We start from the raw sequence: 13,502 nt of genomic DNA on the forward strand, positions 1-13,502 counted from the left end.
GTTCTTGGCAAATGCACAGCCTCTTCACGCTGGTAGCTTCGAAGTCCACGCATTTTGGATGACTTTCACCACATTTTACTCCGGTGTCGACATGTCCACACTCACCGCTAATAGCCGAGTTACCACGGGCATGTTTCGCCATCAACAGTGTCCCATGTTTAAAAGAGTCGTGTGCCCCCAATCTTACCCACTTCCCTTTCCCTTTCTTGCTCGTCATGTCTGCCGACAAGGGTAGTGCCTCGACTCTCGACTTGGAAAAGGTCCAAGACCACGACGTCGCCGTCGTTGATACCCGGGATGTCCCTGAATTCGATGACCCCAACGGCGACCCCGATGCTGCCATCGAGGGCCTTGCTGGTTAGTCCAACTATCTATCACCACGATTGCTCCCTCAACACTCTTCATCAGAGGACGATTCGCCCTACCCTGAAGTCCGTTCTGCTGTCGCAAACACTGACGATCCTACTATTCCGGTTTCTACTCTTCGTGCTTGGGTTATTGGTCTCATCTGGGCTATCCTCATTCCTGGTTCGTCTTCCAAACTTCTCCCCAAACATCTATTGACCACGCCGTATAGGCCTCAACCAGTTCTTCTTTTTCCGTTACCCTTCCATCACTGTCACTGGCATTATTGCCCAGCTGCTTTCGCTTCCCGTTGGTCGCCTCTGGGCACGCATCGTCCCTAATGTTACCGTTTTCGGCGTCGCACTCAACCCAGGGCCATTCAACATCAAGGAGCATGTGCTGATCACCATCATGGCTACTGTCGGTGCTGGTAGCGCCTACGCCACCGACATTGTTGCTGTGCAGCGAGTATTCTACAACCAAACCTACAACTTCAGCTTCCAGTGGCTTATGGTCATGAGCACTCAGCTGATCGGCTTCTCCATCGGGGGTATTGCTCGTCGTTTCCTTGTCCAGCCGCCATCCATGAGTGAGCTTTTTGTCCCTTTTCGTTGTCTCTTGCTCATGCGTGCTTAGTCTGGCCTGCTAACCTTGTCTCTTGCGCTCTTTTCAATACCCTGCACTCCACCGAGTATGCCGGTATTGGTACTCGCGGAGGATACAGCCGAGAGCGCTTCTTCTACATTGCGTTCGCATGCTCAGCAGTCTGGTATTTGCTTCCTGGCTACCTGTTCACCGCGCTTTCCTACTTCTCGTGGGTCTGCTGGATTGCGGTACGTTCATTACACCCTGAAGAGGTGTCATACTGATTACTTCTCAGCCCAACAACAATGTTGTCAATCAACTATTCGGTGTCAACTACGGCCTTGGAATGAGTCTGTTCACGTTCGACTGGGCCCAGGTCGCCTACATCGGCTCGCCTCTTGCCACCCCATGGTGGGCTGAAGCCAACGTCGCAGCTGGATTCGTTTTCTTCTTCTGGATTCTTACACCTGCCCTCTACTTCTCCAACGTCTGGTACAGCAAATATATGCCCATCTCCAGCCGTGGCTCCTTCAACAATCATGGTCGCACCTACTCTGGTGAGTTCCTGCGATGGTTACGGAGCCTTTATTAACATCAACACAGTGGCTGCTATCCTTAACGACGATCTCACGTTCAACGAGGAGAAATACAAGGCCTACAGTCCTCCTTTTCCTCTCAATGACTTTTGCTTTGTCATACGGTCTCTCGTTCGCCAGTATCACAGCCACGATCTCCCACGCAATGTCCGTCATTTCTACCGTGTCTAAGCTGCTGTCCTGACCAAACTTCAGCCTCTTCTTCCGCAAGCAGATCTGGACTCAATCTCGTCGTGCGATGCACGAGCAGCCAGATATCCATGCGCGCTTGATGGCCGTCTACCCCCAGGTGCCTGAATGGTGGTATGCAATCATCTTCGTTTCCATGTTTGTCTGTGGAATCAGTATGTCAGTTTCCTTGCTCCAATTACCCTTTTTAACCTTACTTTTCAAGTTGTGGTCGAAGTCTGGGACACCAAGTTCCCTGTTCAATACTTCATCCTCGCTCTCGTGATTGCTTTCGTTTACGTTATTCCCATCGGTATGATCCAAGCTATCACCAATCAACAAGTCGGCTTGAACGTCATCACTGAGCTTATCATTGGGTTTGTTCATTTCGCTGCTCCACTTCAGCCCGTTAACGAAGATGTCAGCTATGCACTTCCCGGCCACCCTGTCGCGATGATGATGTTCAAGACCTGGGGCTATATCACCATGGCACAAGCCCTGACGTTCACAAGCGACTTCAAGCTCGGCCACTACATGAAGATCCCTCCCCGTGCCATGTTCTGGGCCCAAGTTGTCGCAACAGTTATCGCCGGAAGTAAGTTGATAATGTGATGCTCCGTCCATTTGCTGAACAGCTCCTGTAGCCGTTCAACTCGGTGTCCAGGCCTGGATGTTCACCAACATCGAGGGCATGTGTGATTCAGAACAGAAGAACGGCTTTACTTGCCCCAGCACTCAAGTCTTCGGTACTGCCAGCATCATCTGGGGTGTGATTGGTCCGGCTCGCCAGTTCTCCAAGGGACAGGTCTACTACGGTAATTCCTGTCCGCCCTCCAATCCGTACTTTGTGACTAATTTCCTACAGGCCTTGTCTTCTTCTTCCTCATTGGCGCTGTCACGCCGCTGATTTCCTGGCTCATCCACTTGAAGTGGCCCAACAGTTTCATCCGTTACATCAAGTGAGTCAGTCAATCGGACTTGACCCGGAGGCTAACTACTTGGCAGCTTCCCCGTCATCTTCTCGGGAACTGGCTACATCCCCCCGGCGTCTGCTATCAACTACGTGAGTTTCTCTGCGTCACAGTTGTCCTCGTCGCTCTTTACTCATTGTTGTTTAGGTTTCGTGGGCATTGGTTGGGTTCATCTTCCAATACGTTGTTCGCCGTCGTCACTTCTCGTGGTGGACCAAGTACAACTACGTCCTGTCTGCTGCCCTGGATGCCGGTGTTGCCGTCTCCGCGGTTCTCATCTTCTTCATCCTGCAGTACCCCAAGGGCGGCACCATTGGCGAGAACACGATTCAGACCTGGTGGGGCAACACCGTCTACAGCAATACCCTCGATGGTTCCAGGGTTGGTCTTCTCAAGGTGGCTCCCGGGGAAACTTTCGGTCCCACTTCGTGGTGAAAAAATGGAGCAAATCATTTTGCTATATCAGTCTAATCTATCTTGTGTATAATTTTCCATGGCATGGTTCTTTTGTTGCATGTTGTTGTACGTCTCGCATTTTTGAAAAAATATACCACACAACTCTTTCAACTTCTGGTGCATCTTATCAGATAACGACTTCATTCATTCCTTGGGTTCTACGGTACTAGGCGAATCTGCCTTTAGAGCAAGGATATGGGCAGAGGGTGTTCCGTTTCCAATGTACCGCCCCGGCCAGGCAAAGACGTAGACCGAGATCGCAATGAATAAGGGAAGCGTGTCTGAAAGAATCAGGCGGCTGCAACTGGGGAACATCAATCACAGACCTAAGCCATAGAATAGTCCTTCATTCGTGGCAAGTGGCCCAGCGTATCCTTGGGACAGCTCTGCAACACGATATGCAGAACGAGTCTATCAAGGGTTGAGCTGAGCGACGACACAGAGTGCGGGAGCGAACCAGAATTCCGATAAAACTCAACGTCATCGCGCTAGCTAATGCCCGCCAGTCTTGATACCAGCGCTTTTCGCTGTCCACAGCCCAGGTTGCCGGCTCCAACGAGCGCACGCGATAGATGAAGACGATAAAGATGACGGTAAAGACGAGGAAGGAGACGAGTTGGAGCACGAGTCCGGCGAGGAATATCTGGGCATCGTATGCTCATGTAAGCGCGGCATTTTGACTGTAGAACGTACGTGTGCCCCAGCTAGGATTCCTTCAGTGACAATGCCTTAGGAAACAATGTGTTTCACTCACTCTCCGCAGTAGATAACGTGTTCGTCGAGATGGACACGGAACCGCCTGCAGCCTACAGAGAGTAAGCCATAATGCAGGTTTATCAGCTCTGAATTACCTGAATGAGGAAAGTAATGATGTCGCTGGGGCACGTATGAGCACAGGACGAATCAGCGTAACTGAGGGACCGACCTCAAGATGAATACAAGCGTGATTCGGCGTGGGGAGACAAGAAGGTGAGAGTCGCAGCGCAGATAAGCTGCCAGACGGCCCAACAGCACATATTCCGCCGCAATGAACGCACAAGGCGAAAGAACGACGAATAGATATTCAACTGGTGGTAACATTTAGAAAGGCCATCACGCGAAGCGCACCACTGACCTATGTATAGGCCTCTCGATTCCGGGTTTTTGTGCAGACCGAATCGTGTTGCGATACCCAACGCGAATGTGTAGCAGCCGATAACCATTGAGAGCATGAATTTGGCACCCCATTTGCGCACCATGAACGTTTGAGAGAGCGCAACAATCAGGACCAACGCTGAGCGGCATTAGAAAAACGGTTGACGTGAGCGCCGCTTCTTTGGAATGACAGACGAAATGGCGATGGATGTGGGCGTAGGAGTAGGGACGCACCGAGAGCAATTGCAGTCAAGACATTAGACGCGATATATCTGTGGCAGTTTCAACGTATTGAGGTCGATAAGCAAATGACAATGACCTTAGAGGATTATAAGGGTCATGCTTAGGGTCGAGGAAGGGATTTTCCGGGCGTGGTAAGGTTCTCCTTGGAGCAGCTTGGGCAATGGCTGCGACGTGTAGAAGGAGAAGAGTCAGCGCATAACGGGCCGAGAACATCGGGAGGATGAGCGCTGTAAGCAAAGCGGCCTACACGCATGCAATACGAGTTCATTATGACGGGAAAACATTTGTTGACCGAGCGGCCCCCGGAAAAAGTTGATGGCAAGAGGCAAGATAAGATTGGGTTTGATCTCGCCGTGTGACATGACGTACAGCAACTCTCCAAGAACCACAAATGCCGGTGTCGACTGTTTCTGCCGCAGCCTACATTGGACCGACAGCAGTCAAAACTTTCTTCAAGCACTCAAAGAAGAAACTCAAAAGGAAGGAGAAAGAAGACGCTCAAGACAGTGTCTTTTTCGACGAGCAAGTGTTGCATGGTTGAACTCGCCCTTGCTCACTCATGGCAGGGCATTTCACATAGTCAAGTCCTTTATTGAATTTGGCACTCTAAACACGGTGGAGAGCCTACAATCATTGTTAGCCTCTTCTAGGCAATTTGGCCAGTATACAACTAACAGCTTATAGCACAAACACGCATGTTCCATCTCCCTATTGGGCCGTGGTAGCTCCCGTCTCCATCCCACTCACCACATGCAATGCTTCCGCCGACTATTTGATTGACTGGTTTGGCCCTGAAGAGCTCAAGTCTGTCGTGGGAGGTGAACGATGGTGGCAAGTTCGAGGTCTGCAAGGTGTCGACGCAGAATGGATCACACAGAAGCATTTGCTCCCCGACACCAAGGATGACGACACATTAGACGAAGCAACCAACGACATTCGCAGAATGGATTCACTTGAAAGGGTTATGCTATATGTCCACGGCGGTGGCTATTTCTGGGGTTCAATAAGTAAGATGGTGCCCGTTTCTATCCCGCGCGACTGATTACAAACCCAAGATACTCACAGATACCAGCTGATACGCTATGGTACGCGGTCAAGGTTTTTTATTGCTGGACTGACTAGCGATCACACTAGCTCGCAAAATAGAGGGAAGAGTTTTTGCCGTCAACTACAGGTCAGTGCGCCCATATTTCTGCACCTCTCTCTCCTAAAGTTCCAGTACAGAAAAGCTCCACAATATCCTTGGCCGTGTCCATTGCAAGACGTACTTGCAGCATGTGTGTCGCTGTTTTTTTTCGTGCGCCTGAAATTTCACCAGTTTTAGACTTGTATCTTATTCGTCCACCACCGAATGCACCTCACAAGCCAGTATCACCCTCCAAGATCGTTTTAGCAGGTAGTGGGCCATTCTTCAACCCTTTCCATCAATCAATGCCCTTGCAGGCGACTCAGCAGGTGGCGGTTTATGCCTCTCTATGTTGTCCGTTCTTCGAGACATGGATATTCCTTTACCTTCCGGAGCCGTTCTCATCTCTCCTTGGGTGGATCTTACGCACTCACTACCCAGCGTCATGAACAATACCAAGTCGGTATGTTGAATAGCACAAGACACACATAACTCCCCTCAGCCACGTTCTAGGACATAATTCCTGAACACGGATTTCTCGCAAAACCTAGTGCGCTATGGCCCATCGACCTTGTAGGAGAGGGTCGGGTAACCTCGACGAAAAGTAACCCCCCGCCGGAACCTGGGCATGCAGACCAACTTCGTCCTACCGTCGCTCGGGTGCAAGAAGAGGCCGAAGATAGATCAGAACCGTCCACTCCTCCCGATACCACCAAAGCAGATGCAGACGAATACGACATTGACTATTGGGAACCAAGGCCGCCCAAGGTGCAAATGGCAGACTCAAAGGCCGTCCCGTTAGAGCTCCACTCCCAAATTCAACTATACGCGACCAACGAGTATGTTTTTCTTCATCTTCCTCTCAGCCATCAAACCCGAGTTGACCCAATCAAGGCAGTTAACACATCCCCTTGTCTCCCCGATCTTGCAGGGCTCTTTGGCAAATCTTCCTCCGCTTTACATCCTGGCAGGTGACGGGGAAGTGCTCCGTGATGAGATTGTCTATATCGCCCATCGTGCATCGCACCCAGAAAAATTTCCGACTCGCAAAGGAACACTCCGGGATGCTCATCGGCAGCAGGAAAACGCAGGTCGTTACACTGAGCCCACAAAAGTATGTTCTGCCTCGGCTACATGCTTGGCACTAATAAGCTTCAGGTTCATCTTGAACTGTATGATGGTGAATTTCTGCCCTCCTTTACACGCGACTCTGAGCAGACTCAGATATGTGTCATGTTCTGACTGTCTTCACCTTTACGGAAAGCGTATGGCGAGCCAATATCCGATTCTGTATTGTTTTGATATACTTCAGGCCAAACATGCGTACCGCTCCATAGGCGCGTTCGTGAAGCACGTCACGAATGCAGAGTCTACTCCAAGCAATCCGTTCCCTCATTTTACTGATTTGACGGATCCATCCAGGATGATCCGTCAAAGGGTCGACATCAAAGGCGAGTTGAGAGCGATGGAACCAATGGAGGAAATGGACGTCTTGAATATCGAGCCCGGACAAATCGGAATAATCAAGGAACAACCGACCGTACGGTGGTTCAAGGGCCAACAGCAATGGGACAAGAAGTACAAACGAACGGCGGAGAAAGCGATGAAGAAGAGGCAGAGGAATCTAGAGAAGGCCGAGAAAATTATCGCCCACGCAAAAGAGCAAGGACTGCAGCATGTTTCAGATTCTGGTGTTGCAACGACGCCAGACTCCGCATCGTTGCATGAGACGGGAGGTGTCATTGAGCGGGAGCGACGATGGGGCCCACTAGACCTTGATGACGAGCGACCACCACCCTCGGCCATCGCAAAAAGGCTCGATACAGTGAGCTTGTTTCTTTCTTACGGTTACTGCACTAACAACGGTTCCTGACCACAGCCAGAAGCCCTCGCATTATTGAAGAAACATATCTACCATACGGCTCCCGCTACCCACCGAACCATACCCAAGCTTAAGTTGTCGGATGCAGTCAAGGCGGCACTGGACCCCAATGACGATCCCAACAAGCCTCCCAAACAGTCTGTGGCTGAGGCGCAAGTTCGCAATAACATTGGCTTGAACGGCATGCGCGTTTGGGATGTGCTTCTCGGGTCAGTTGATTTTTGCTTGGCTCAATCCCCATTTCCCGCAATATGACTGACGCCTGCCAGGTACTTTATGAGGAAGAGCACCGAGACGGCGGAAAACGGCAAGGAGGCTGTCAAAAACGCAGTGAACGCTTGAACGAACAGCCCATCATGATATTTTTTTTACCATTCTCTTGCATGCACAACGGACTAGTAGACAATTAGTTTCCTTTTGAATTCATTGGAAAGACGAGGCAGACGTTAGCTCATGCCGCTCCCTTTTCTGCTGGGCGTCCGACCTTTGGTCTTGATTTTTTGCGCCTCACCCACAAGCTCTGCGATGAGCTTGTTGTAAGTTTCTGAATCTTGTTGGAGCGAATCTCGAGTCTGGAGAAGGTGGGAAAGTAGTGTTGATGTTGTTGCAGTTTGCGTGCGTAAGGCTGCCAGGTAGCCCTCCAAAACGCTGATTGGCTGTATCGCGAGGGTTTCTGACACAAGTTACTTGAGCAACACGAAGACATAATACCAGTTTTTTTACCCGAATCTAAGGCAAGCAATTGCGCAATCTTGGCGTTGTCTATTTCTGGTTTGGGGCCAAACTGCTCTGCCCTGCCGCCTGGTTGAGGAGTACCAGACCGTGGCGCTAGACCTCCGGAGACAGGACCATTCTTGTGAGGACCCGGTGGTGCAGACATGGGTCGCATTGTTACTTGGAGTGGGGGCATGGCATGGCCATTGGCCTGCGGGGGGTAACACTTCGTCTAGGTTGACCGGAATGCCTAGCGTGATCAGGTGCTGCCGGCGGATGCGTGAGCGGGTCCAATTTGGCGGTTTTGTAGGTGGAGGAGACTGGAAAAGCATTGCGTAGAGTTCCCGACTGGTCAAAAAATTAAACAACAAGGCTATGACTTTGACTGGAGAACACACCTTTGCGGACTGACCAAAATTTGACTAATTCCCTCTACCTCACGGATACCCTCGTTGGTTGTAACATCTCCGTATCTCCAGATGGGCGCGAGTATTGTGTCAACCTGTTCTCGAAGGTCGTCCTTGTCAGGCATTGGATCTAACTTGAGTGGCTCCCAAGCAGCCGCGATTGCTAGCGGAAGCACCGTGTCTTGCAATGCAACACCAAATGAGGTGTCCGGGACCCCATCTGCCTCGCCAAAGTCTCCGAAATCACCAAAATCGTCGTCTTCACCGGTGTTGGTTGTGTCAACTGGCGCAGAGTCCCCAAAATCATCATCGAAATCATCGAATTGTGGGGCAGGTGCAGAGAATGACTGGGAAAGAGGAGGAAGAACGGGGTCAGGCGATCCCCAGACGGACGAGCCAAATGTGAGATCATCGTCCATAGCGAAAAGTAAGAATGGTGTGACGCCGATGTGCACGTGACAAGCCGGCGGTTCAATCCTCAACAGAGGCATTTATTCGACGGCTATTATTTAACAAGAAAAAGTTCATGTGCAGTCTGTACATAGACAATCCAAAGTGTCTCTTCAGCTTTAAGTTTACCAGAGCTCGATCCAACCGTCATTCCGCCCACTGCCACCACCGCCTCCTGGCCTGTCTCTTCTCCAAGGGCCTCCAAAAGGATGACCAAACCCAGAGCTGTGCGAATGCGACCTCCGCGCCGGATTATTGTCCTTGACGTCTTTCCGGCAGACAGGACACGTGGTCGCGCCTTTGAGCCACTGCACTAGACACTCTTTGTGCAACCAGTGCCTGCAGTCCTTGAGCCGCATTACAGTGTCAGTGGGTTGGTACTATTGGGAATTACTCGTCAACAGAACGAAAACGGAATGCAATTAAAACTTACATCATCCAAGCAGATGGGACACCGGTGGTCGCTATCTGCAGTTGCCCACTCTTGATACTGCGCCGACTCCAGTGACGACAAGGTTTCATCTGAGGTGCCTTTCGGTCTTGCTTCACCAATCAAACCGCTCAATGTGAGTAGACTCTCATATGACGTATCAAAATCTTCGTCCCGCTGCAGATAAGGTTAGGGAAAGCTTTACAAACAAAATGATATCCACTCACCACATAGTCTCCAATGGGCCTCCGCCGGAACATACTCGTATGATGACCAGGCGAAATCCTACCCCTCAACGATTCACGCAATGGACGAGCGCGATTATCGTCATCTAGGAATGAACGAGAGGCAAGACGGCGTCTACGAGCATGAACCTCGCCCAAACTGATTCCATCTGCCCGACGCGGTATCGAAGCCCAAGAACTGCCTGACGAAGAGGGTTCTGCTGTTTGCCGTTGCTCTCTGAATTGGGATATAAACCGTTCAGCTCGTGAAGCAGATGACGAGCCAGTGTGGTCAAGGTCAAAAGGGTTCGATTCGCGGTCAGACCCTCCAAATGCAGAGGGGAGATCCAATCGTGAACCCTCCAAGCGGGCCTGACGGGCAAGAACATTGTGCATGTCAGCAGCACTGTACCGTGGAGGTCGATGTGTAGATTGAGCAGCAGTAGCGCTGGAAGAGGGGGGGATTGTACGCGGTGTGTCACTATTTGGGGTTTGGGGTCCAAGGTAATTGAGAAGTCTCCGTTCTGCATCCGCTAGACGCGACGAGTGCACAGACGAAAGCTCGCTCGAGGGATGTCCCACCCATCTCCGAGGAGTTGCCGACCGACTTTCTCTTGAAGCCAACAAACGATGCTGAGGCGATGTTAGTGTCTTGTCATCCATGTAGAAAACGAAACATACTCGTGTATCTGCCCTGTCTGGCAACGCAGATGAGGAAGAAGTTGGCTCAACTTCAGGTTGATCTCCAAAATATAGGGGAGGAATTGTGGGCGGTTCCCGGCGAAGAGCCCTCCTCGAGTACTCGTCGCGTCGTTGCATCGTCAAACGAAAGGGTCCAGTAAATGAATCTGCCTGAGACCTTGGTGGTGAAGGAGGCCGAATGGACGATGACCTCTGAGATTCTAGGCCGGTAGTGTCAACATTTGTTGACCGTAGAGCGTTCTCTGTTTGTTCAAAATCTCCGCCGAGATCTGGTGGAGGTAAGGAAGGTGGGATACGAGGGACATTTCCCCGAAGAGATATAGAAGAGGAATGTCGACGAGCAAGTTCTCGATCCTGAATAGCAGAAGAACGACCAAAAAGAGTGGAGAACGGTACTTCAGTCTCAGCATCAATGCCATCCTCCCCATCCCAATGAGGTGAGGGTGGCGAATTAACAGCGGAGTTACTCGTAATTGTCTGGGCAAGATCAGAAAGAGAGAGTGCGTGCGAATCGAACCCATGCGACAGCGCAGAGAGATAGGCATAAGTACTCGAGACAGCAGGGTCACGTGGAGCCTCCCAGGAAACATGCCGACGATCAACGCCAGAGGAGGCAAGACTCGGCTCGCCCCCAGTAGAATGTTGTCGTAAGTGAGGGATAGGTCGTCGATAATGAGCTTGTCGTGAGTTGAAGGGAACATCCTCATTGTGATCGTGACGAGGTGGAGGCAGTCGCAGTGGGGTGGGTGCTGGAATGAAAGGTAGGTTTACCTCACTTCGAGAAGAAGATCGAGGTCTAGTCACACGGCGACGAAGCGGTGGGCGGAATACACCGATTTCTGGCATATCCACATCATCTTCAGGCTCGACAGTATATGAGGCAATATTGTCCCAATCTTCGTCAGAATCCGAGTTGGACTCTGACCTGCGTCCTTGATTCAGTGTCATTTCAAGACGAGCTGCACTCTGCCTTCGAGCAGCCACACTTTCAGCCAAAAGAGAGTTGGATGATCCCACTGCGGCTGCTCTCAGAGGACCAGCCAGACGCGTGCGAAGTTGACTGAGAGATTGATACGTTGGGGTAGGATTCATTGAGGCATTTGGGATCGATTGAGCCCGTGCATGAGCTGTTGTTCTTGTGGGCTGGACAGTTGAGGGTGCAGGTGGAGACAAAGCCAGACGTGGTTGCCAGGTTCCAAATCTAGGGCTTATCGCTATCTTGAGTATTAGTAAGCAAATCAACCAGAGTGGAAAATACGAACGAGAATCGGATTGTGTGTTTTCCGGGCGGTATGAGCGAGGTCGAGAAAGGGAGGACTGAGCTGAAAGTTGACAATAATTGTTAATCGTATTCCAATCAGCTAACAGCACAGACCTGACGGTGTAAACCAGTCTAAAGGATCCGTTCCTGTCGACCAATCGGCCTCTCGGGCTTGAGAAGTATTGCGCCGGCCACGAAACCGTTGCAGAGGATCACTCATGTCATCTTCGGAGGTACGACGCGAAGACTCTTCAACCAGGGTTGACCTCAAACGCCGCCATGTTGCAGATGAAGAAGTGTTTGGTTCACTTTCAAGTTGGTCAAACCGATAGGGCCCAAGTGTGACATCCCGGTCTTGTCTGCGTACCAGACGATTGAACACTTCATCGCTCGCCTCCCTGCGGGATTGCGTTTCGGCTTCCCAGTCGCGATTCCGCCGGCGATTCGGGTTTCCCAAAAAGGTGTCAAAACTCCATGAATAGTCGGTATCACGATCTAGTTGCTCTAAGCGCTCATGATATCTTTCGCGCTGCTGGCGACGTTCCCGATGAAGCATTCGCACTCGATCAAGTGCATGTTCCAAAGCATCAGTTCGGTGGAAATCGAGGTATGTGCCGACGAGGTCAGCATCCAGCGGAGTTTCAGCACTTGTGTCAACGCTCAGAGGGGCCGCAAGAGAAGCGGGTCGTGGATAAAGACGGGGTGGTGGTGGTGGGGCGGGTGCTGGTGGTGGCGACGGAGAAGGGGACAATCTTCTCCCGATGAACCTCCGTATGTCCGCGCTGGTTCTATCTGTCGTTGCGGTTGCTTGAGATGGTCTGACAAGCCAAGGCCTCCATGGAACAGACAATGTAGGTCCGGCTCGATCGGCACGCTCACTATTGACTGTTGATGGCCAGTCAGATAGAGGGGCCACAGATGGAACAGGCTCTTGTTGGTCTGGCATTGGAACCTCGAAATGGAGATCGCCTGTCCCAAGACCGTCAAGGGCTGAATCAAGGCGTTCTCGGAATTGGGCGGCCTCGTGGGTGAGAACATGTGCTGGCGGAGAGTTCGAATGAGGACTAAGAGAAGTTGGCGGAAGGTTGAGATCCAATCTGGGGGGTGTATTGCTTGAGGCTGTTTCTGCAAATTAAATGATTCAGAATGGATGGATGCAGACGTATTATCAATGTGACCGACCATTGTCCACTTCAGGGTGCAGTGCCAAGTCAACAAGTGGGAGAGGCGGGAGCGTGGGCGGAGAGTTACGGGTGGTTAGTTCAGTTGGAAGAGGGATAATGGGGGGAGAAGATGAGCGAAGGATACTGATATGTCTCTCGAATGCATTAAATCGGTCGACTGAGCGACGAACTTGTTGTTCAGCGGTTGGTAAAAGGGCATCGGCCATTTCTACATCGTCCGAGTCCAGTAATGCAGGTGTAGGTAGCCGTGGAGGTGGTTCATGGGCATGCTCGATCCCCAAGCCTAGCGCCACACTGCTTTCCAGACCCCGTCCTATTTCCAAGTCGAGTAAAAGGTGACGACGAGGCCCTGAAGACGACGAGGAGCCTTCAAACGAGTTCATCGTTGACGAAGATGATGAAGTAGCTTCGGGCTCGCTCAAGCTGCTGGTGCTTCGTGGTCGCTTGCGCCTATTGTCTACTGAGTCGGTGTTGTCCACATCGGCGGGACTGTCAAGTTCATCAAAGCCGAACTGGCTGGTGAAAGAGCGCTTGAATGACGAAGAATGATTTATCGAGAGGCTGAGTTGGGGTGCGTTGGTCGTGGAGGAGTTCATAAGGGAGCGGCGCGTTACTCGGTCACAG

The 13,502-nt window shown here is 51.3% G+C and overlaps 5 protein-coding genes across 5 annotated transcripts; 2 read left to right on the forward strand and 3 right to left on the reverse strand.

Moving 5' to 3' along the window:
* Nucleotides 1-215: 215 nt before the first annotated feature.
* MIND_00749700 (OPT oligopeptide transporter) lies at nucleotides 216-3,100 on the forward strand (the record flags this gene model as incomplete). Its single annotated transcript, XM_037364195.1, has 12 exons — nucleotides 216-357; nucleotides 409-528; nucleotides 578-934; nucleotides 982-1,178; nucleotides 1,226-1,487; nucleotides 1,534-1,630; nucleotides 1,722-1,870; nucleotides 1,921-2,289; nucleotides 2,339-2,509; nucleotides 2,560-2,653; nucleotides 2,700-2,757; nucleotides 2,813-3,100. 12 exons carry the CDS (start codon nucleotides 216-218, stop codon nucleotides 3,098-3,100), a joined length of 2,304 nt encoding a protein of 767 aa, XP_037219839.1.
* A 165-nt stretch (nucleotides 3,101-3,265) lies between these two features.
* MIND_00749800 (RTA1-domain-containing protein) lies at nucleotides 3,266-4,711 on the reverse strand (the record flags this gene model as incomplete). The annotated part of the gene is made up of 10 exons (XM_037364196.1): nucleotides 3,266-3,402; nucleotides 3,448-3,532; nucleotides 3,579-3,764; nucleotides 3,815-3,825; nucleotides 3,876-3,927; nucleotides 3,973-3,997; nucleotides 4,047-4,188; nucleotides 4,236-4,394; nucleotides 4,451-4,527; nucleotides 4,575-4,711. The coding sequence occupies 10 exons, from the start codon at nucleotides 4,709-4,711 to the stop codon at nucleotides 3,266-3,268; spliced, it is 1,011 nt and encodes a 336-aa protein (XP_037219840.1).
* A 157-nt stretch (nucleotides 4,712-4,868) lies between these two features.
* On the forward strand, nucleotides 4,869-7,848 carry MIND_00749900 (AB hydrolase superfamily protein C4A8.06c; the record flags this gene model as incomplete). The annotated part of the gene is made up of 15 exons (XM_037364197.1): nucleotides 4,869-5,020; nucleotides 5,065-5,133; nucleotides 5,183-5,505; nucleotides 5,554-5,583; nucleotides 5,633-5,672; nucleotides 5,723-5,775; nucleotides 5,823-5,894; nucleotides 5,942-6,087; nucleotides 6,138-6,463; nucleotides 6,519-6,738; nucleotides 6,783-6,804; nucleotides 6,849-6,889; nucleotides 6,937-7,449; nucleotides 7,504-7,715; nucleotides 7,776-7,848. The coding sequence occupies exons 1-15, from the start codon at nucleotides 4,890-4,892 to the stop codon at nucleotides 7,846-7,848; spliced, it is 2,271 nt and encodes a 756-aa protein (XP_037219841.1). The 5' UTR covers nucleotides 4,869-4,889.
* Nucleotides 7,849-7,952: 104 nt separating this feature from the next.
* MIND_00750000 (uncharacterized protein) lies at nucleotides 7,953-9,046 on the reverse strand (the record flags this gene model as incomplete). Its single annotated transcript, XM_037364198.1, has 4 exons — nucleotides 7,953-8,179; nucleotides 8,230-8,300; nucleotides 8,356-8,568; nucleotides 8,619-9,046. 4 exons carry the CDS (start codon nucleotides 9,044-9,046, stop codon nucleotides 7,953-7,955), a joined length of 939 nt encoding a protein of 312 aa, XP_037219842.1.
* A 156-nt stretch (nucleotides 9,047-9,202) lies between these two features.
* On the reverse strand, nucleotides 9,203-13,474 carry MIND_00750100 (RING-type domain-containing protein; the record flags this gene model as incomplete). Its single annotated transcript, XM_037364199.1, has 7 exons — nucleotides 9,203-9,457; nucleotides 9,511-9,684; nucleotides 9,735-10,364; nucleotides 10,413-11,647; nucleotides 11,696-11,755; nucleotides 11,809-12,819; nucleotides 12,877-13,474. The coding sequence occupies 7 exons, from the start codon at nucleotides 13,472-13,474 to the stop codon at nucleotides 9,203-9,205; spliced, it is 3,963 nt and encodes a 1,320-aa protein (XP_037219843.1).
* Between the last annotated feature and the right edge of the window lie 28 nt (nucleotides 13,475-13,502).

Source organism: Mycena indigotica (genome assembly GCF_014461135.1).
Source record: "Mycena indigotica strain 171206Taipei chromosome Unknown Mind.scaff0006, whole genome shotgun sequence".
NCBI classification, from domain to species: Eukaryota; Fungi; Basidiomycota; class Agaricomycetes; order Agaricales; family Mycenaceae; genus Mycena; species Mycena indigotica.